This window comes from Opisthocomus hoazin, chromosome 4 (genome assembly GCF_030867145.1).
Source record: "Opisthocomus hoazin isolate bOpiHoa1 chromosome 4, bOpiHoa1.hap1, whole genome shotgun sequence".
Classification (NCBI taxonomy): Eukaryota; Metazoa; Chordata; class Aves; order Opisthocomiformes; family Opisthocomidae; genus Opisthocomus; species Opisthocomus hoazin.
The window spans coordinates 28,162,503-28,182,963 of record NC_134417.1 but is presented as its reverse complement, the minus strand read 5'-3'; the positions used below and the strand labels follow the sequence as shown (position 1 = coordinate 28,182,963).

At 43.5% G+C, this 20,461-nt stretch overlaps 1 protein-coding gene across 1 annotated transcript in view; it reads left to right on the top strand.

Annotated features, from left to right (window-relative positions):
* The window catches only part of GMPS (guanine monophosphate synthase), a 29,901-nt gene extending 10,352 nt beyond the window's left edge, over window positions 1-19,549 (top strand). The window contains exons 4-16 of the mRNA XM_075418430.1: window positions 282-379; window positions 1,414-1,517; window positions 3,129-3,322; window positions 3,628-3,793; window positions 5,318-5,469; window positions 5,927-6,100; window positions 7,684-7,789; window positions 8,823-8,938; window positions 9,874-9,999; window positions 11,116-11,231; window positions 12,895-13,025; window positions 14,649-14,821; window positions 16,293-19,549. Of these exons, the coding sequence (XP_075274545.1) occupies window positions 282-379; window positions 1,414-1,517; window positions 3,129-3,322; window positions 3,628-3,793; window positions 5,318-5,469; window positions 5,927-6,100; window positions 7,684-7,789; window positions 8,823-8,938; window positions 9,874-9,999; window positions 11,116-11,231; window positions 12,895-13,025; window positions 14,649-14,821; window positions 16,293-16,394 (1,758 nt within the window). The 3' untranslated portion in view covers window positions 16,395-19,549. The remainder of the gene's footprint in view (window positions 1-281; window positions 380-1,413; window positions 1,518-3,128; window positions 3,323-3,627; window positions 3,794-5,317; window positions 5,470-5,926; window positions 6,101-7,683; window positions 7,790-8,822; window positions 8,939-9,873; window positions 10,000-11,115; window positions 11,232-12,894; window positions 13,026-14,648; window positions 14,822-16,292) is intronic.
* Window positions 19,550-20,461: the final 912 nt, after the last annotated feature.

The following is a 20,461-nucleotide window of genomic DNA, read 5'->3' as shown; positions in this document are numbered from 1 at the left end:
CTTATTGTCTAGTGTGGTGGATTTCTGCTGCTCACCATGTGCGGCAGCGGCGGTCCCCAGCTATGCTGGCAGAAGGGAACCAGCCCAGTACAGAACAATGATTAATTTTGAAGAGAATTCTTATCATTTTGGGAAAGCGATATATTAAATGAGTGTAATCGTGACAAACCAGGTTGTTACATATTGGAGGGCTAGAGCTGTTGTCAGTCATAGGCGGGCTGAGATGTAAAGTGGTACTAGATTGTGTGGTGCTTTTTCATGTAGTATTTTTGTTTTGACAGATGATGAATAAGGTATTTGGAGGTACGGTGCACAAGAAGAGCGTTAGAGAAGATGGAGTGTTCAGCATTACTCTGGATAACACATGTTCACTGTTCAGGTGCATAGACATGCTAAGCTGCCAAAACAATGTTGGAAACACCAGTCTGGAAATTGGTGTCTGGATGAGAGGAAGCTTATTTTATAGAAAATGGTGAAATAAATTGCAGCCATGCTTATCTGATAATTCCTAATAAAACTTTACAGCTGTGTTCATGAGTAAGCAAGTTACTAATTTAAACAAATACTTAGGCATAGCTTCTGAATGGACTCTAGAAATGCAGATATATTTGCTTGGAATAGTGTGTAAACCCCTTATTTCAAAGTAGAATGTTTTCACTGAGGCACCGTAAAGTGTGCCGCAGCGTGAGCGTCTTTGTGTTAAGTTCTCGTCTCCTTCTGCTGTGTAGTGCATTACCCTTGTGTGGGCTGGCACCCATTCAGCTTTTGAAAAGTAACAGAAAATCTGAAACCATTCATTTTCTATCTTCGCTTAAAATAGCTGTGTTCTTACGAAACCGGAATTAGAGTTTTGGTTAGTTGGTCAATGCCTCTCAAGTTACTTGTAATAATTCTAACAGTTTACTCATACCCGGCATCTCAGTTTTATTAACTTTCCCCTGTAGGGCTGCTGCAGAACTTTATACCCTGCCTAAACTCCGAAGTGCCCAAATTGTCCTGAAAACACTTAGGTTTGAGCAAGAAAACTTCACTTCATTGAAATAAAAAGTAGGACTTCAAGTATCCCGTTTGCCTTTAAGTGGCTCTACATGTCAAAGAGGGGATACTTCAATATTGGCATGTTTTTTAATAAACCCACCCTTCTGAATTAAGATAAATTACCTCTTGCATGAAGAATGTGCAAAGAACTTCCACAGCTTCTGACGGAGGCATCTCCGAGTTGGAGGTGACTATTTCTGGGAAGAAAATCCTGCATGTATTTCAAATCGGCCTGGTCAACTGAGACGTGTTTTTATTGGGCTCCCTAAGGGCTGCTTTCAGAAACGCAGGTAGTTAGGTCTTTGTTGGTTTTTTTTGTTTGTTTTTTTGGTTTTTAATTTTTTTGATAGATTCCAGTTTTTATTCTTTGTTTAGGGGCCTCCAGAAGGAAGAGCTCGTGCTCCTCACGCACGGAGATAGCGTGGATAAAGTAGCTGATGGATTCAAAGTGGTTGCACAGTCTGGGAACATTATAGCAGGTATTTATTTTATACTGAAATTGTCTTTTGATAATATTCATTAAAGGAAAGAATATGGCAGTCAGTCATTAGAATCAAATGATGATCTCCATTATTTAATTGCCAGATAAGTGAATTATTTTTAACAATTTCTGGTGCTTGCTTGCACGTTGTCCTGCCCTGATAATAAGGAAATAGACGTGAAAATGAATGGTCCTGGTTTTAAATTGGTGGTTTAAGGAAAATTTAAAATTTATTTTTACAGTTTATATTATTTTAAAGTATACCTGTGTTGTTTCTCTTCGAAAGAAAGTATTGTGTGCCCTTAAGGCAGGGGAGAGGAAGACGTGTACTGTAGTGTGCTGTGTAAGCGGAGTTTGGTTTTCGCACTGTAATAGTACAAGTCAGACATTGTTTAATTATGAGAGTTTGCTTAACGTGTTATTGTCACTAATATTATTGGATGAATGTTCGACTGAGCAAAAATAATGTTGGTGCTGAAAGCAGTGTTTCAAACATTACACACAGATTGTCCCAGAAAAATGTAGGACCTTAGAATCTGGTTTTTGAAAGCTACTCAAATTACTGCACGCCAGGCAGCCTCTTTGAGTCTTTTTCCTACGAGATGGGAGACCTGGAGAGGTCTTAAGTTTGCTGAGTCACTTAGTAAGGTCTTAAAGTATTCACCTGGTTTATGTTACATCTTTCATTTAAAAAAAACCCAAAGCCTAAGATACTGCTCTTAAGAGAAGTAACTAATTTGAGAAAAACTGACCTTTTAAAAGATTTAAAGATGTTTTGTTACGGAAAGTTTCTTTCCAAACTGCTGTTGAGATTAAACGGAGCATTCATTATATTCTGGCTTGCCTTCAAGCAATCTAGAACTCCTGCCTACTCAGATCACCCAATGAGTTGCTTGGCCGTGTAAAGTTTGCTGTGTGCATTGTGCAAGCCCCAGCAGAGCTTCGATACCTTTAATCCTGCTTTATGTAGGCGTTAGAACCAGAGTTGTCCCTTTCCCACCCCGACATTGCCCTGTGCCGTTTCCTGTGGGCTCTTACGAAATCCTGCGGCTCCTTGTGCCTAAGCAAGCAAACCGGTGCTGGTGGGGTGGTGGCCGGGCTTCCAGCCGCGGTCAAAAATTCGGTGATGCAGCGTGCTGGGAGATGGATGCAGGTCGCTGGAACTGGGCAGTTTCCCTGCAGTGTTGTTAATCTCAGTCTGACCAGCACTGACTCGATGCGAGGTATCGACGCAACCCCTCAGCGTTGTTCCAAGGAGCGCGGTGGCACTGGCAGACATGCGCCGGGACGCTTGCACAGCCTGGCCAGCGCAGCCCTCCTGGTGGGGGTGCGGCTGTGTCCACTGGTTGCAGGGAAACAAAAGGCGTCTCACTGGTTTCCTATTTTGATAACGGTTTTCCTAGGATGTCTGAGTGTTTCCTTGGTTTCTGAGGGATTGTATGTTCTGGATATGTAACAGTACCCTCATTCCTAATCTTAACCAGAATCTCTTTAGTTTTGATTGGTGATTTGTGGCACAATGTGGCAGTATAAATCACTCGAAGTGCATGCTTGACTTTCTTGGGTATGCAGCTCACTTCCAATTTTTTTTTTCTTTGCACCAATGAAGGCATAGCAAATGAATCTAAAAAACTGTATGGAGCACAGTTCCACCCGGAAGTTAGCCTCACAGTCAATGGAAAAATAATCCTGAAGAATTTTCTTTATGATATTGCGGGATGCAGTGGTACCTTTACAGTGGAAAACAGAGAACTTCAGTGCATTCAAGATATCAAAGAGAAAGTGGGCTCGTCAAAAGTGCTGGTAAGTAGGTTGAATTGAAGCTGAAAGATTATTTGCAAAAGCCTGACAGAAACACTGACATGGTTACTCAGGTTAATTTGACAAGCGCAAAATTGTCATGATTTGGGTAGTGCATTAAACAGGTTTGAGAAAGTTTGCACAACTGGGTCAAGATATTGTTTGACTACTTGTTCTCTTCCAAATCGTTGACTGTAAGTCAGCAGTCTGTTCTGCTCTTCATAGTTGTATCTGAATTGTTTGTTAACACTTTCCCTATAGACAGCTGACCAAATTTTGGTTTTTTTTCCTTTTTTCCTCAACCTTAGGTTTTACTCAGTGGTGGCGTGGACTCAACAGTGTGTACTGCTCTCCTGAACCGAGCTTTAAACCGGGATCAGGTCATAGCTGTACACATAGATAATGGATTTATGCGCAAAAGAGAGAGTCAGTCTGTGGAGGAGGCACTCAAAAAACTTGGGATTCAAGTTAAAGGTACCATAATTGTGTTAAATATGCCTGATACCGTTAACAATGTGGCCAGTCTCATGAAATGTACCTTTAGTGTTTAGTTTAGTTCATGTGAATTGATCTTCGCGGTTCTTGTACTTCACATATCGGAGCATGGTTGCCAATTTGAAACAACCCTGGCCGATTCATGTAATTTCAGACCTAAAATATTAAGCCGTACGTACTTGATTGGAGCATACCGTGAACTGACCCATGTCGTCAGTTGTTGAGGTCCGAGATCCGCTGTCGGGGCACAGCGAAGCCGTGGGTGTGTCCCTCAGTCACTTTTCTGCTGATGGATGCGTAATCCTTTTCGGCAGCTGCAAAACTCCAGTGCTTGCTGTTTTCTTCAGTAGCTTAGTGAACGGTCCTCCACAGGGGCTTTGCTTCTTGTCCTGGACCTCCTCCGTTTTAAAGTGTGAGCTCGTTTGGGTGATAGAATGCGATTACAGCCAAAATTTTTCAGGGCTTTTTTTTTTTTTCTCTCCTAACTTCTAGATAGGTGCATTTTAGTTGTTTTTGGAGTAGCTTGTTGAGCAGCAGTGTATTACCAGAGAGCGGGAGGGACCTTGTCATGGCTGATAAGGCGATGCAGACTTTTTTTGTGCCTGAAGTACGGGGAGGTCAGAGAAGAGGAATTGTGTGTGTGTGAGTTGTGCAAACAATGAGAGCTGCTGTATACTGCCCGGGTGATTTATTGCATGTGTAATAGCTGCCTGTTCCTGGGGCTGTGCGTAAGTATTGCTGTCAAGTGACTCTCTTGTGCTTTAGTCAGGAAGCGTGGTACTCGGAGAGCAAAGCTTTCCGCCAGCGTGAAGCAGGGCAGGGAGCTCGCACCTCAGCATCCACCACATTGGCCTGCAAAATCCTTACGCAGCACAGGCTCAGCTTTGTTCTACACGCGTCTTTTTCTTAATTATTTTTACTTTTTAAAGTGGAAAATCTATGTTTTATTCTTGTACTCTGTAGACCAATAAACCTGGGCTCTGGCAGGCTGCCAGAGTACGAAATTGAGGGAATCCCTTTGCTGCAAGTGCTCTTTCTGTAGGTCGAAGAGTTCGGTGCTGGTAGAAGATGCTGAAGAGCCTCCTAGCTGATCTCTACATTGAGGGCCTCTGTAAATTAAAAGGCGTAATGTCCCATGAGTAAATAGTGCATCATTTAATTTTGGTTGCAGAAAGGCCTTGGGGACCATCCTGTAAACTATTTAAAGAAAGCAAGTAAATCATAATCTCAGAGAGGAATCAAGAACTGAACTTTCACACTGTTGCGTAGCCTCATAATATGAAAAAAATTGCCCTTTAGAGTAGGTTAGTAAGAGAAGTAAAATGCTTTTGTTACAATTAATTGTTGAGGTATTGGAACAGGCCTATCTAATGCAGTTAATAGTTAAAGGACTGGAATGATTTTTATTTTCTTTTCCAAAGCGATGAAGTCAAACTTATTTTTTGCGACCTTGCATAAAAATCTTTACTGACTTTGCCAACAAATTCCTGTAATTTCATACAGTGGTGAATGCAGCTCATTCATTCTATAATGGTACAACAACTCTGCCCATCTCGGATGAAGACAGAACTCCACGCAAAAGAATTAGCAAGACCTTAAATATGACTACAAGTCCTGAAGAAAAAAGAAAAATTATTGGTGACACCTTTGTTAAGGTAATATTTATGATTATTTGTTGGTTGCTTTTTTTTTTAATTATATGATTTCTGGATACATCTTCTACGTCAGCCTCTTTTGTTTGAAAACACTGTGCACTCGGTGGCATCAGTGGTCTTGTGAGTTGTGGGTGACCTGAGAAGCTGTTGGTACGTTACCCGAAGCCTGAATCTTTTAGCAGTCATCCAGTGGTCACAACATGGTTCAGAAGCATTGTAGGAGATCCACCTCTGTGTTCAGATACACTGTATTGGTTTGCCATTCATTTCTGTTGCATAAACTTGTATGTAATGTTTTTTCACCACATTGGTGGGTAGTGTGAATTGGGGCGTGCTTCTGTTGCTTTGCTGGAGGTGAGCCATTTTCTGTCCTTCAGCTATCAGTGGTGATGGTGCAGACCTTTGGTAACTGAAAAGTAAATCGGAACGATTTTCTTTTTTTCTTTCCATCTTACAGATTGCCAATGAAGTTATTGGAGAAATGAATCTGAAACCCGAAGAGGTTTTTCTTGCTCAGGGTACCCTCAGACCTGATCTCATTGAAAGTGCTTCCCTTGTTGCAAGTGGCAAAGCTGAAGTCATCAAAACTCATCATAATGACACAGAACTGATTCGAAAGTTGAGAGAAGAGGTAAATGAAAACAAGGATGCTGGTGTATCCTTTTGGTCCTCGCAGATATGAAGCTGAGCATCAAAAATGAACAACTTCTGTGGTTTTCTGGCATAACTGTCCCATGTTGGTGGGACTGTACTCTGATGAGGCCCTTTAGATTCTGTCATAATATGTTGCAATTTATGACACTTCTTTCTAGTTGCTACATTCTCGAAGTAGTCAAAATTGTTTGGATATTGTCCTGCCTTGGATACCGAGGAAGATGTCAACAGGTTGAACAGGAATTTATTCAGTGTGAACAACGGTGCTCTTAACTGCAAGCTGAAAGCTTTTTCCGTGCTTTTTTACCTTTTAACCCTCAAAACAAACCTGTGTCCTGGTGGGGAAGCAAAGCAGTACCAAACACCTTTAGCAGAAGAGTAGCTTAAGACTGATCTCAGACAACTTTACTCTGGTTCGGCTGGAATTCGGGATGTGATGGGCCATGTATTCCTGCTGCTGTGTCTCGTTCTGAATGCTAGTCAGTGGGTAGGCTTTAGATACCAACAGTCCAGATCTGGCACATCATGGGTTCAGACAAGAGTGGTGACAGTGCTTTAGCGCAATGCTAATCAGCTCCTGTTGAGCGAGAGGGCCAAAATTCTCCTTCTCTTGAACCTCTTTGTAGCATTCAGCACTGCAATTCTCCTCTCTCTTGAGAGAGAATGACTGCATTTAAGTGGGTTGAAATCTGGGGATAGTTCCTTCAGGTACCGACAGGGATGAGTTCTTTCTGTTCTTAGGCAGCTTCTGCATCATGTTGCTACTAACCTGACTGGCTGTCTGCTGGCAGTGCGCTGTTGGCATGCAACCTGTTTGCCAGTTGCCACTTTAAGAATGTACAAATCTTTCTGAAGTGGCCCAACGTGGACATCTGTACAAACACAGGAGGTCGAACTGTCTGAAGATAAGCAGCCCAAGCCCTGTCATTTTGGTCATACTCCCGATTGATCTGATTAGTCCAACGTCCAGAATACCTTTCTCATGCAGAGCTCAAGTATTAGCATATGAAACAAATGTAGGAGACTGCCCTGTTTTGCGTTTTCTGACATTAGAATGGTAAGTTCTCTAACTGTATTATAAGAAAGAACCAACACACGAGACATCATGTAATAACCCTGCTGGAAGATGCTCAGTTATTACTTAGTGCTCAGCCACAGGAGAGACAGTAATGCTAATGATCTACACTTCTGATATTTGTTGCTGCACAAAGTATTTTCAAGGCTTGGAGATTGGTTTGAACATCTAGCAAAGAGAAGAAAGGTCTAAATTTGTGAAGACAGAGCCAGTTTTACCTTAGAGCTTTATCTGCGCTGGTTGAGCTCTTGATACTTCCGGCACAAGTTTAAACTTTGCTGTCTTCTCCTCTGTCCTGCAGCTGCTGTACAAAGCCCACATTCACCTGTACTTTTCTTTCCAGTGTTTATGCAAATGTTGGCAGCCCATGCTGTGAAAAGCAGGCCAATTTGACTGCCATACCCTAAACATTTGAGGGTTTTTGCTTGAGTGTTTAAGCTGGAGTGTAAATTGCGCCTTTTCCCCCCCCCCCCCCCCCCCCCCAGGGTAAAGTGATAGAACCACTGAAAGACTTCCACAAAGATGAAGTGCGAGTGCTAGGAAGAGAACTTGGTCTTCCTGAAGAGCTGGTTTCCAGGCATCCCTTCCCAGGTAGGAGAGTCGGTCTGTGCTACTTAGTGAAGAGCTATGGATCACATCAGTATTGTTTAGAACATACTTAACCTGTAGAATAAATTTATGTTGCAGCATGAAACTCGCCCCTAAACAGAGGAACAAGCTGATGGATTTATTAGAGTTTTTTTCTTAAGCAGGATCTTTTTTCAGGACGAGCATTTGAGAGCAGCTTTATTGGGTATAGCGATTGAAGGAAAAGTTCTACAATTGAGTTTGCTTATGGCTGCATTTATTTCTTTTTAGTTGTATAAGCCAAAGGAAGAATTATCAGGGAGGTGCAGCTGAACGCTGCCTGAGCTGTCAAATGTATCTTCCTTGAAATAATGGCCTGGATCTGCCTGCGTTTCTAAGGGGCATTGGCTGTTCTGAAGATGGTTGCATGGAAAATAACAACCGTCCTCCACCAGAAAGCCTCAAAGTGCATAACCTAGCAAAGCCCACGTCCTTTTAAAGGGGTTATGTGCTTGAGAATTGTCCTGCAGGGTGTGTAGTAGCCACTGGTGAGCACGTAGGCGTTGTGCTAATGTACCAGCATTGCATGCAATGCAAGAAGCTGTCTTCAGACATCTCCAGCAGATTGCGTGTGCTTTTGTACTGAGTAGCTAAAAGGTCGAATAGCCGTCAGGCGTCTTTAAAAACAGTGGGCACTCAAGTGCACGTTCTAACCAGCTCTTTCATCCCAGTTACCTCGCGAAAGGGGGGAGGAAGTTCCTGTTCCCTTTGCCTTGCCACCTGCCCCAATTCGTCACCACTAACTGCTGCTTTGCACAGCCATCCAATGTAAGGTGTAGGTAAATAATGCTTAAATGTACCGAGCAGAAAGATTGTTTTGGAATAAACTGCCTGTGTATTTTTGTCTCGTGGGGTGCAAAGACAATTGAAGTGTAGGTACAATGGCAAAGCGCACCATACTCAGTGATTGCCTGCTATTCAGATGCTGTCATGGTTTTAGATGAAAGTCAGCTTTCCTGTTATTTAGTATAATTTTGTTTTCAACTTTGCATTGCAGGTCCTGGTCTAGCAATCAGAGTGATATGTGCTGAAGAGCCGTACGTGTGCAAAGACTTTCCCGAAACGAACAACATTTTGAAAATAGTTGCAGATTTTTCTGCAAGTGTTAAGAAGGTAATAAAATCGCTGAATTCTAATATCCGTAAAAGTAGTATGATCATTCTGTAGTGGCCTGCAATGAGGTTTAAGCTGCTAAAAGTTTAAAACCACGTACTTGTGCTCTTTAAGGAGTAACACATGCCAGTACAACTCATTTGAAGCCATTCAGTGTAGTACAGTAGAATTTTTTGCACCATGACTGGTGCAAGTGTTAAAAAATTTCTGGAAAATGGAATGCTATATACCTTTCAAGAAGTAAATAAATTTTGTTTTAGTTAAACTGTGTGCAGATGAGGATTTCTGGAGATTTTTTCCTCCCTGAAATAATGTAACTTTCTAGATTTGGATGCCCTGAAGCTCTGAATGTCTAAATGGAAGTGCAGGAGTGAAGAGCTAGTGCTTGCCAGGTGTCCTGAAGAGAAACCTGACGTATTTAGTCTATGATGTTTAAGTTCTCAATCTCTTAACTGTTACGACCATCATGATTACTGGAAGCTCACTTGAACTAAACCACAGGGGGCTGGAAAGTGGTTAGCAGAGGTCTGCTCAAAGTCCAAGTTGTAACTTCAGTCTTTCAGAAGTTGTTTTGAAGGGGAGTATTTCCTTGAGAACTTGTTGAATTGCAGTGTAGCAGAAGAGGTTATGCTTTGTTCTGTGTCTGAAATAACAAGGATGAAAAGTACAGCTTTTTGAAAGAGGGAGTGCGCGTGGGAAAAGAGCTTCACCTGTGGCCTTGGAGAGCGTCAGCTTAAACTACATGCAGTCCAGTCGAATCTGCTTTTGCTAAAATTTAGTTGTTAAATTAAAGGTATTTTGTAAGTAGTTCCATTGGGTAAATGTGGACTAAATTTAAGCAGTCAGCTACTTATAATAATTTTATTTGCATTTTGAGTTCTGTTTGTGTGCTTGAGGGCTTTATTTAAAAACTACTTTTCTGCATCATTGCACAGCCACATACTTTGCTGCAAAGGGTCAAAGCATGTACAAGTGAAGAAGACCAGGAGAAGCTGATGCAGATTACAAGCCTACATTCACTGAATGCCTTCTTGTTACCAATCAAAACTGTGGGAGTGCAGGTAAATGGATCCATTCCGGGGATGTTCTGAAAGCTGCGTCCTAGCAGCGTGGCAGGCTGCAGTGAAGCATAATAATTGCTGTGTTGATTGAAAATACAGGGCTTGACTCAAGAACATGAACTTTCAGTGACTGTGATGCCTCTGTTGATGTCATTTGTTGGTGCTGGTGTAGTGCAAAGGTGTCTGAACAGACGCTGGAGTAAATGCCAGGAGTTGTTTTTGAGGGTAGCGTCAAGGCTGAATAATGCTGGTCACTTATGGGCAGTTTCTCCATGACTTCATGATCTTGTGGACCTCTCCTGTAATCCTGGTTCCATCTTTAAGGCTGGGGAGTCCTAAACTGAGTTGGTCAAACCCTCCCCCGTGTTCCCTGCGTTTAAACAAGCTCGTTGCCCTTTCCCACGTTTTTTCGAGTTGTGCGATATCCGTGTCCTTGTCAGGAATGGAAGCAGAGCAGCGCAGGCTGTGCAGGATGCAGGAATGCTTGAATCTGCGCAGTGACACGGTGTGTTCTTTCCTTTCACTCCTTTGCTAATGCCACTGGAATTTTTGTGGGCTGTCCTTTGTATTTGGTTCGTGTTTCTGTCACCAAACGCTGAGCTGGCATTCTCATGGAATTGTGCGCAGTAACATGGGAGATTTCTTTACTGAGCAGTCAAGCTGTAAAGTACCTGTCTCTATCCCTATTGGATTACATCATTTGTTATCAGCACCTTCATCTTGTGTGTCTCTTCTGGAACTCTGTGCAACCAGCTTTTGTTACTGTTTTAAATAGCAGTATCGCCAGCAGAGTTCTCCATCACAGGCTTTCTTCAGATGGTGCTATCAAAATAACAATATACAGTCAATCCCTATGCTCAGGTCACCTTATATGATTCTTTCCATTCGGATAATTTGCCTTTAATATGCTCTTGGTAGCTCACAAGAGGTCTGTCTTACTCTGTATTTTCTGATTCATGTGGTATCTCGCAGCATACTGATTTCACCAGCTTAGTGTCTGCTGAATGTTGGTACAAAATATGGTCCTGTAGCCCCTACAGGATGAATGGGAAGGTATGATGGACTGTTTGGGCAGCAAAGTCCATGTTCAATTTCTTTTTTTTTTTGTTATTATAGGGTGACTGTCGTTCATATAGCTATGTTTGTGGGATCTCTAGTAAAGATGCTCCACACTGGGAGTCTCTTATGTTTCTTGCCAGGCTCATACCACGCATGTGCCACAACATAAACAGGTAAGTATTTTGAATTATCCTTAGTGATCTACTTAATGTGTGGAAGCTTAGCATGCAGAAGCATTCTCCTGTTTAATGTATGGTAGAATTTTTTTGTATGTTGAACAAGTGTATCATACAGAGGTTACAAATACACAATAAATCAAAACATAGGTTTGTTTCTGGAATTACTAGCTTGAAAAAGAAATTGATAGGCTTATCTTCTCTTTTTTTTTTTTTTTTTTAAGCACTTTGTTAGACAACATCCAATGTAACTTATGCAAAATCTTTTTTGAAGGATTCCAGGCCTGTTGGTGGGTTGGGATGTCATGCAGTGGTTTTTTGCTTTGTGCCAAAAAGGGAATTTATGTGGGACTGTCAGTTCTAATGGCATATAGGAGAGCTCCAGAGGTGGGCAGTTTAATCTTAATTGAGCTCTTGTGAAGATGAATTTTCTAGCTATTTGATTCCATAATTTTTCTAGCAGCTGAAGTTGCTTGGATAATAAATCAGTTTTGGAGAATGCATATCCTCCTTGCCTGGCTGTAGGCTTTCTGATGAAACTGCTCATAGCAAAACTGAATTTTGTCATATAAGTGATGCCTACTGAAAGAGGTGGTGTTCTTAAAGGCAAGATCTTGAACTGCAAGAGCCTGCTTTAAACTAAGTGCAGAGGCAACAGAAGAAGGCATAAAATCAGGATTGCGTGTGCAATTTCAAAGCATGTGCTGGATTTACAGCATTGCTGTCCTTAAACACTACCCTCCCGAATATACCACGGCCCTGGGAGCTCTGCTGTTCCGGGGGATGTTTTCAGAATCCTTCATTGCTGTGCGCAGGGACGCTGAAGCTGCCGGTTCGAGGAGTGCGCTGAAATAGCTGGACTTCTGCCCAGCTGTGCTTGCAATGTTACATTCCCTGTTTCTGTCTGTAATACAAAGCTTGCATATTTTTCTGCTTTGGATTTTAGACAAGTATTCTTGGTTTGTATCTACAAACTGAAATAACTTGAGTGAATACGTCGTAGTAAATCCTTGTATGAGGCCCGTCAGACAATATTATACTTTGCTGTTTGTTCTGCAACAAGTAAAACATAAGTGAAATTAAAAAGACAAAGCTGATGTGACTGGTTTGAATTCAGAAGACATTTTATTACAAATACAGTTGTGTAGATTTATAAATAGCCATGTCAGTGCTCTGTGATGAAAACACAGCTATTCATTATCAATAAAGTTTGCTATTTAATAGTATTTTTGGTGGTTTTCTATTAGGAGAGAAGATAGAAATGGGAAGCACTTGTTAAGTAGCTTTCTTAGAACAATCTTAACTTTTGCTGATGTCAAAGTAAAATTGAAAAAAACACCCTTTCTGATAACACTGAGTTAGTATTTCTGGTTTTGTTCAAAGGATTGTTCTCTTAAATAAGTAGTATTGGGGCTATTGCTAGTCTCTAGCAAACCAAAATAAATTAATGCATCTGACTTCTGAAGCTAGTAGGCATGATAGATTTATAGAATATATGTGTGTTAAGCTCTAGTTAGTAGCTAAGGAGCAAAATCAAGTATTATGCCTTTTTGCCCTAGTTTTATTTTCTCACTGCAATACTAAAGAGGCAGTCTATAGGCAATCTGTGTTGTTCTATGTACGCAAAATGTGGTTTCCTACCATCCTGTTTGTTTTCCAGAGTTGTCTACGTGTTCGGTCCACCAGTCAAAGAACCTCCTACAGATGTCACCCCCACTTTCCTGACCACAGGAGTCCTCAGCACCTTACGTCAAGCGGATTTTGAGGCCCACAATATTCTCAGGGAGTCTGGTGGGTACATCACCTTGTCCCATGGGTTAGGCTCTTGTTTCAAGATCCCTACAAACCTAACTGGGCGTAGTTAGAGCGTTACTGTCAATATCTACAAGCTGCTTGAATATCTCCAGAGAAGTGATAAATTAACGGGGTGGCAGGCAAGAGCCTTTTCTGGAAGTTGTAGGAGCTGATAGCTGAAGGACAGGGATTGCTAGCCTCTCTGCTAGCAGAATTCATTTTAGGGTATTTTGGGGGGCTGAGACTTGCCTCTGTGTGTCGTGGAGCTCAGAGGTGTGGTGCTTCTCTGCAGTGCAAAGTCCTGCAAAAAGTGCTGTTAGCCAGCTGAAAGTCAACTGAATTGCTTCCTTTGCTGATGATCTCGTTCATCAGTATTTAGCTGGAGTAAATAAACTGTGAAGAAGCTTGATGTAGTTTCCAAACCTTTTTTTTTTTTTTTCTTTTGGTGGAAAGAAGGGAGCCCAAATACTGAGTTTCTAGTGATGGAGATGCACACTATCTGTGGTGGGTTCATGTTTCTTAAGTTAAAGTAAAAGCTGTATCTGTGAACCCAACCGCTTCAGGCTAGCAGGCGGTGATACTTCGAACCCTCAGTGTCCAGGGATCATTCAACGCCCTGTGGTGTGGTACACAGGCGCAGTCTGGCAATACAGTAGTTCCGAGGTTCAGAGTTTGGTGGTGGTGTTTTGTTTTGGTTTTTTTTTTTTTTTTTACTTAATTATATTTGAAGATGTCTGTGTGGGAACCAGTTCATCAGACTTGCCTATATTTTGTATAAATCAAGTTACAAAGGCTATGTCTTTTTGAAAATAAGTATTCTGTTTGCAAGTCTGTCTTACCATAATTTGTATAAAAATAGCCTCAAATGGCTGAGCATAACACAGCTGATTATGTTTGTAAAGCTGTAGATGTGTCTCGCTAACTTCTGGGGACACTTGGCTTTGTGTGAAGGAGTCGCTCCCAAAAATAAGACTTGAGTTACCGTTTGGTGATAGAGAGTCCATGTGCTGACAGCTCAGGCCGGGGCTAGCCGAGGGTGAGCGCCTGCGTCGGCGTTAGGCTGGCTCTGCAGCCTGCCACACACCTCAGTCTCTAACTTTTGCATCATTTAAACAGTGAAATTAGGTGGTCTGTGTATTGCCTTGCAGAAGGAGATATTTAAAAAAAAAAAAAAAAGTGTCGAGTTACCTATCAACCCCCAGCAACAGGGATACCTAAGAGCTTTCTCTTAAACATGTCAGAGACGCAGAGATACTTGTGAACGGGTCTTTACTGGGCTTCATGTGGGCATAGATAAAACCCCATGTTTACGTTATGTGGGAAGGAAAGTAGCTCTTAAACTGCATTCACAGCGAGTTACGGGGGTAGCGGAGATTATCTAGGTTTGTTCTGCGTGCCTGCAAATGCTGCAGATCATTTCGAGTGGCAATTTGAGTCGTTTTAGTGTTTACACCACGGAGTGTGGTCTGGGGTGTGACAACAGTAGCCAAAAGATCCCAGAAGGTCCAAGTGTAGCTCTTGGTATATAGCTTGAAGGACACGTGGGAAATTCTGTAAAACTTCTGTCACACTTCTGTCTTTAAACCAAATTAATGCACTTTGTACTGCTATTTTCTGAAGGTTATGCCGGAAAAATTAGCCAGATGCCAATAATACTGACACCGTTGCATTTTGATCGGGACCCCCTACAGAAACAACCTTCCTGTCAAAGATCTGTGGTTATTCGAACTTTCATTACAAGTGATTTTATGACTGGTATTGCAGCAACTCCGGGTAATGAGGTTCCAGAAGAGGTAATACAGGTTTTCAAGTTTCTTCTCAACATGAGCTAGTATTGTAGAAGACTGATTTTAACTTTCTTCCCTCTCTCTTGATTGCTTGCCTTGACTTTGATTTTATTGCAATTTTTTGTCTTTTTCTTAGTATTCATTAGGAATAATAGGGTGGTGTTTTGGGAAAAAAATTGCAACAAAATGAGACGCTAGCAGATGGGTATGTCCTGATGTACAGAACTGCCCTTGAGCCCCACTTCTGATTTTACCCGAACCTGCTGTTTAACATCTCAGCGTGCTGTTTTCTGTTTAGGTTGCTAAGGATTTAGGAGTCGAGTTCAGGCATATTTTTCTGGGAAACTTTATCCATGTCCGGTTTCAAGTACTTTGTCTTTCTGGGAATGCACTGTAGATGAACGGAATTGACATTTTTTTTTTTTTAAACATACTTTGCAAGCATATAGGCATTGTTTAGTGATTGCATGGAATGGAAGTCGCCTGCTTTAAGGCAGCCTGTCCATTTGAAAAGAAATGATTCAGGGTGAAGTTGCAGTGCAAACTGTTCCACTATATAAAATGAGGATTCATTTGACCTTGCAGTTTGTGTTTAAAAAAAACCCCAAACAACCAAACACCACGAAAGCCACAACCAAACAAAAACCTCCACATTCTTCACAATGTAAAATGGTCACTTGGAGGCTAGGTAATAATGTGGTAACAAAATAGTAGAGGTTGTGGAAAATACCCATATTTATGGGGAAAATAATCGTATCCGACTAGAAATGCTCTGTGCTTTTTCCATGGAGAGCAGTGCATCGCTTCACTTCTGTGTGCACTGTAGAGCAGCGTGTCACCTAAGTGGCACTGCTGTGAGCCGTGGGGTTTTTAAGGAAGCTGAGCCTCCAAGGACCAGCACGTTCTCATCTGGAATACTTTTGCTAGCATGAAGTGAGTTTGAACTCTCGAGAATAGCTCTCAATGGAAACCCTTCCCTTAGGATGCTTCTTTCTGGTTTTTTTTACCTTTAGAGCTCCGGTTTTTGTTTGTAAAGGGGTTTTGCTCGGTCTGTTGCTTTGTGTGTGGTGGTTCAGCTGGAGATGATGGCCTGAGGGAAGTCTGAACGTGATGGGTAGCAGGACGTAACAGCGTGTGTGCCTGCTGAACTTCACGAAATAGCGCTGAAGCTGGAGAGCTGCTGCCGTGAGGGAAGCGCGTGGCGATCCACACCCTGGCCTATTGTCAGTGCCAAAAATCAGCAAGTCCCAAATGTGACTGCAGATACCGTGAAGCTGGAGGTTTTCTTTAAGCTGATTTTATTTCTTAATTGGTAGTGATCTGCTAGTAGCAATAGGCTTTTTCTCTCTTGTGTGTAACAGAATAAGCGTGAACAAAGTTTTCCTTTTTTTAAGCTTTTCTCGGGTGGTTTTCATTAGGTCTGTTTTATGTGCTTGCTTCTGATGTTTTTTTTTCTCCCCCCTCTCCTCCACAATAGGTTGTGTTAAAAATGGTGGCAGAGATTAAGAAGATTCCTGGCATTTCTCGAGTGATGTATGACTTGACATCAAAGCCACCAGGAACTACGGAGTGGGAGTAATTAACTTTTTTTCTATTAAAGTACTGTGTGCAGTCTAAATCATATCAGAAACCATTCCCAGTGTTGACATGCAGTACTGTGAAAGAGTGACTGGAGCTGCTACATCGCATCAGATTCCTCTCCTGGAGCGTAAACCTGCCGTTAAGAGCTGTGCTGGGGATGATGACGAAGTGGGGCTGAGGATTTGTACGGGTAAATAATCATGGCAGCATTGCCGGTGCGCAGACAGATTCCTATTGCTTTTGCCTTTGTCTTACCAGTTCTTCCCAGTTTCATGTGTTTTATTGTTAACTGTCATTTCAACGTCTCTTTGTTTTTGTACGCCGTGTAAGAAGAGACAGTTTATTTACTTCTACCAAAAGCATTGTTACAGCCTCAAAATGTAAAATGAATTCTTTGTGACCAACTGCTTTTGAACGGATTTATTCTAAATAAATATTTTGCCAAATGGAGTAGTGGGTGCTGTTGAGTTGTGGAATGACCGTGTATCTGTTCTGTACTGTTTAGCCTGTTCTGTATTATTTGAGGTGTTAGCCTGTGGCAATACCCTTGAGCTCCGAAAGAGCAATGCTAAAATGTGATGAAACGAGCCCCATCTGTCTGTCCGTCCTCACTCCCCCCCGCATCGCTCGGTAGGCGTGCGTGTTGGTGACAGGCGTGCGCACACCGGCGAATCGTTGGCATGGCCTTACTGCACACTGGCGTTTGCAGGCTGGGCAGTGAGCGTCTTCGTGGGCTGCTGGGGACGCTGGCGGAGGTGTGGGAACGGGCAGGCGGCTTGGAAAGCTGTCATGCAGCGCTGCTGGAGCCGCGAATCCTGCTCCCGGCCTCCGACGCTGCGCAACCGGCTGCTGGGGTGCTTTCCTTATACTTGATGACAGTTGATTTTCTATGCATTTGCTTTTACAGGAATTACGGTTTTTTAATACGTGTTGTGCTTATCTTGATCTGTAAGATAGTTGTAGTTGTTAGTGTGGAGTCACGGTGTCGGAGGTGGCTTGCCCGTTCCGTGTAGATCCCTTCCGTTGTTCATATTCTGCTGTTTGTGTAGTTAAGTCAGCAATAATTTGAGAGGTGGTTACTTTGGACGCCTGTGCTTTTCGGATGTGTTGGGGCAAAGTGATTTGCATCTGCCGGAGAGCTTTGAGCACATCCTGCAATTGCTGTCTCTGAAAGCAACAGTTCACTCCTATCCTGAGCAGCTTGCTGGGTGCCTGTCCCGGTGGAGCCGTCGCCGTGTATCCAGGCTCATCCCTCTGATCCTTTTTTTTATTTTAAGCAGTTGCATTTCATTCAGCTGCAAGATTACCGTAGTGTTATGGGGCAAAATACTTGTTTTAAACTGTTCAATAACGTGGAGTATGTCATGGCTGTAGCTACTTATATTCCCACTTGCGTAGATTTGTGAACTGGAATAATGGGTGGAAGTGTTTGTTCTGTGTTCTTTTGCTTACACACATTTCCCTGTTGTTTTTACTGCCTACACATGATGGGAATTTAGTTTAATTTCTGCTTCTAGGAAATGGCTAACCTGTGTGACTCTATTCTTTTGCCCATGTCGCTGAGGAGCGGTGGTTTCTCGCGTTGGGGAGGAGACAGCGTGTCGCAGCCCTCTGCTCGCTCGTCGAACCCCTCTGGGGACACAGGCAGGAGGCGGCAGCCCGGCGGGCAGAAAACGGGCTCCCCACGCAGCCCTGCTCTGTCTGAACCGGGACCTGCGCTGCCTCCTGTCTGAGATGGGGTCGTGATGCTCACCCACGTCTGTCGTAACCTCCTCGAGCCCTTTGGATGAGCTTTTGGTGATGTAAGTGAAGTACTATCGATACAAATGTTCTTTCATTCCTGGATTGTGATCTGTAAGAGCTGTTGGTCAAAACCACTGTAAATTGGTGTTTGCTTGTGGCAGAATCTGTTACTGCGTGGGTTCTCCTGGAGACAAATTTCCTTTGTAGCTTATCTTGAAAGAAGGCTCCCCAGTGAAATGATGGCTTTCGAGTATGCTTGCGATTTCGTCAGCAAAAGCTGTGGAGTGTTTGTTTTCACGGGTGTGTTGGCATCTCAGTCGCAAAGGGTGCGACACCAAGAAAAGATTCTTTTTCGTGTGGTGCAGAAGTCCTGCAGCCTCCTCATGCTGTAGCGGTTGTTGCTCATTGTAAGCAGGCTCGCTCTCGCTGCTGCCGCCACTGGCATGTGCTGCCCCGACAGCAAGCGGGCAAACCAGAAGGAGTTACTGAGAAGTAACGCAGAGGATACAGAGCACCTCTTAAATCCACCACACCTTTCTCAGTCTTGACTGAGATGCTTAGTTGGTCTCTGTGTAAATAAATCATTATGTAGTCCCACAGTTATGATGTAACTAGCCAGAAAATTTGCGTGGCGATGGTGGTGCCCGTTGGGTTGGGGGTTACGGTAGCTGTTGTACCTCCAGACCACAAACCTGCCACCTACCTAGACAGAAATCTTTTATTCACTGGGTGTTGCACCCTTGGAAGTCCTTCTTGGAGTTGCATCTTAACTGGAGGCGTGATGTGTGCCTGTATTCTGTGTGGGCACTGCGCTTTGACGCACTCTTCCCATCTTCTGATCACCTGGGCTGCTTTCGTGTCCAACGGAATGGAGCTTGGCAGCGATTCCTGTGCTCTTCAGGAACACACTTTGGTTTTGTTCTCTTTTTTGGGTTTTTGTTAAGCCAGAAAGTTGAATAATGAACATTTTAGGCATAAACCATTGCACTAGAATCGAACTGTCCTGTCAAAAGGAAATTTGTGATCTTCAGCGCTCTTCCCCCTGTTTGACGCCTGCGCTGTGCGATGTCGACATGGTGGGTTGTTCTTGGGAAGGTCGGTGCTATTGTCCCGGCGGCTCGGGAGTGTTTGCGTGGAATCTGCGTGCATTGGACAGCCAGAATGGAGAGAAACAGAACACCCTTCACATTTCTTCAGAAGTCATATTTAGCACCTAGTTTACAAGCTGGTAACTGTAGCTGCCCTCTACGATTGTTCACCTCGGGTCTTCAGTAAAACATGTCAGCAGTCAGAGGAATTTGTATTGGGGCGTTCCCCACCATTCTCAATTTTTAACATTTTTCTGCTTGTGAAACGATAAAGTACTGTGAGCCTTAATTTTTATCCACAAATAAAAATATTATGTTTGAACATTGACGTGTTTTCATTCTGTTTTTTTAGGGCTTGCGTGTCGAGAACTGCAGGATAAAGGGACTGTCTGTTTGGGGTTGAACAAGCTGGTTTGCGGTGGTCGTGCTGTGAGGCTGCAGAGCGTCCCGGGGTGAGGAGACGTCCCTGCCCGCACACAGCTGCTGCTCGCCCGCTGCAGCGGGGTGGGGTGCTGACTGCTGCTCGCCTCGCGCGTGCTTCTGCGCTATGGCGAGCGTAATTTCCATTGAAAAACGGGTATAGAGCCTTTTGCAGGGCTCTGCTTTAGCAGCCCAGTCCGTTAACCTCGCCTGGCGATGCCCGCAGGGAGCGGGACAGGCTGCTCCGACCCTCGGGGTGCTGCTCTGGGCTGCAGCTGGTGGTCAGCTGGCTTGAGCAGGAGGTCGCTGTTTCAAGACCGCGTGCGAATTCCCCCTCTGCAAAGAAAGAGGCAGCTGAGATGATAGTGAAGAAGGAAACTTTAATGGCCTCAAGTTGCGCCAGGGGAGGTTCAGACTGGATATTAGGAAAAGTTTTTTCACTGAAAGAGCGGTCAGACGTTGGACCAGGCTGCCCAGGGAGGTGGTGAAGTCCCCATCGCTGGAGGGGTTCAAAAACCGTGTGGATGTGGCACCTGGGGACATGGTTTAGCAGGCATGGGGGTGCTGGGTGGATGGTTGGACTCGATGATCTTAGAGGTCTTTTCCAACCTGAATGATTCTGTGATTCTTCACGTGCAGCCGTATGAGTCGCTGTCATCTGCAGGGGAGAGCGTGAGTGGGCACCGGTCGTTTGTCTTGCTTAACAATCCTCTCTTGCAGCGCATGAGCTTCGCTCCGTAATCGGAGTGAACGCACCTGGCAGCCGTGGTTTCGGTCGGAATGCCCTGGCCTCGGGCGCTGCGGGGGTTCTGGC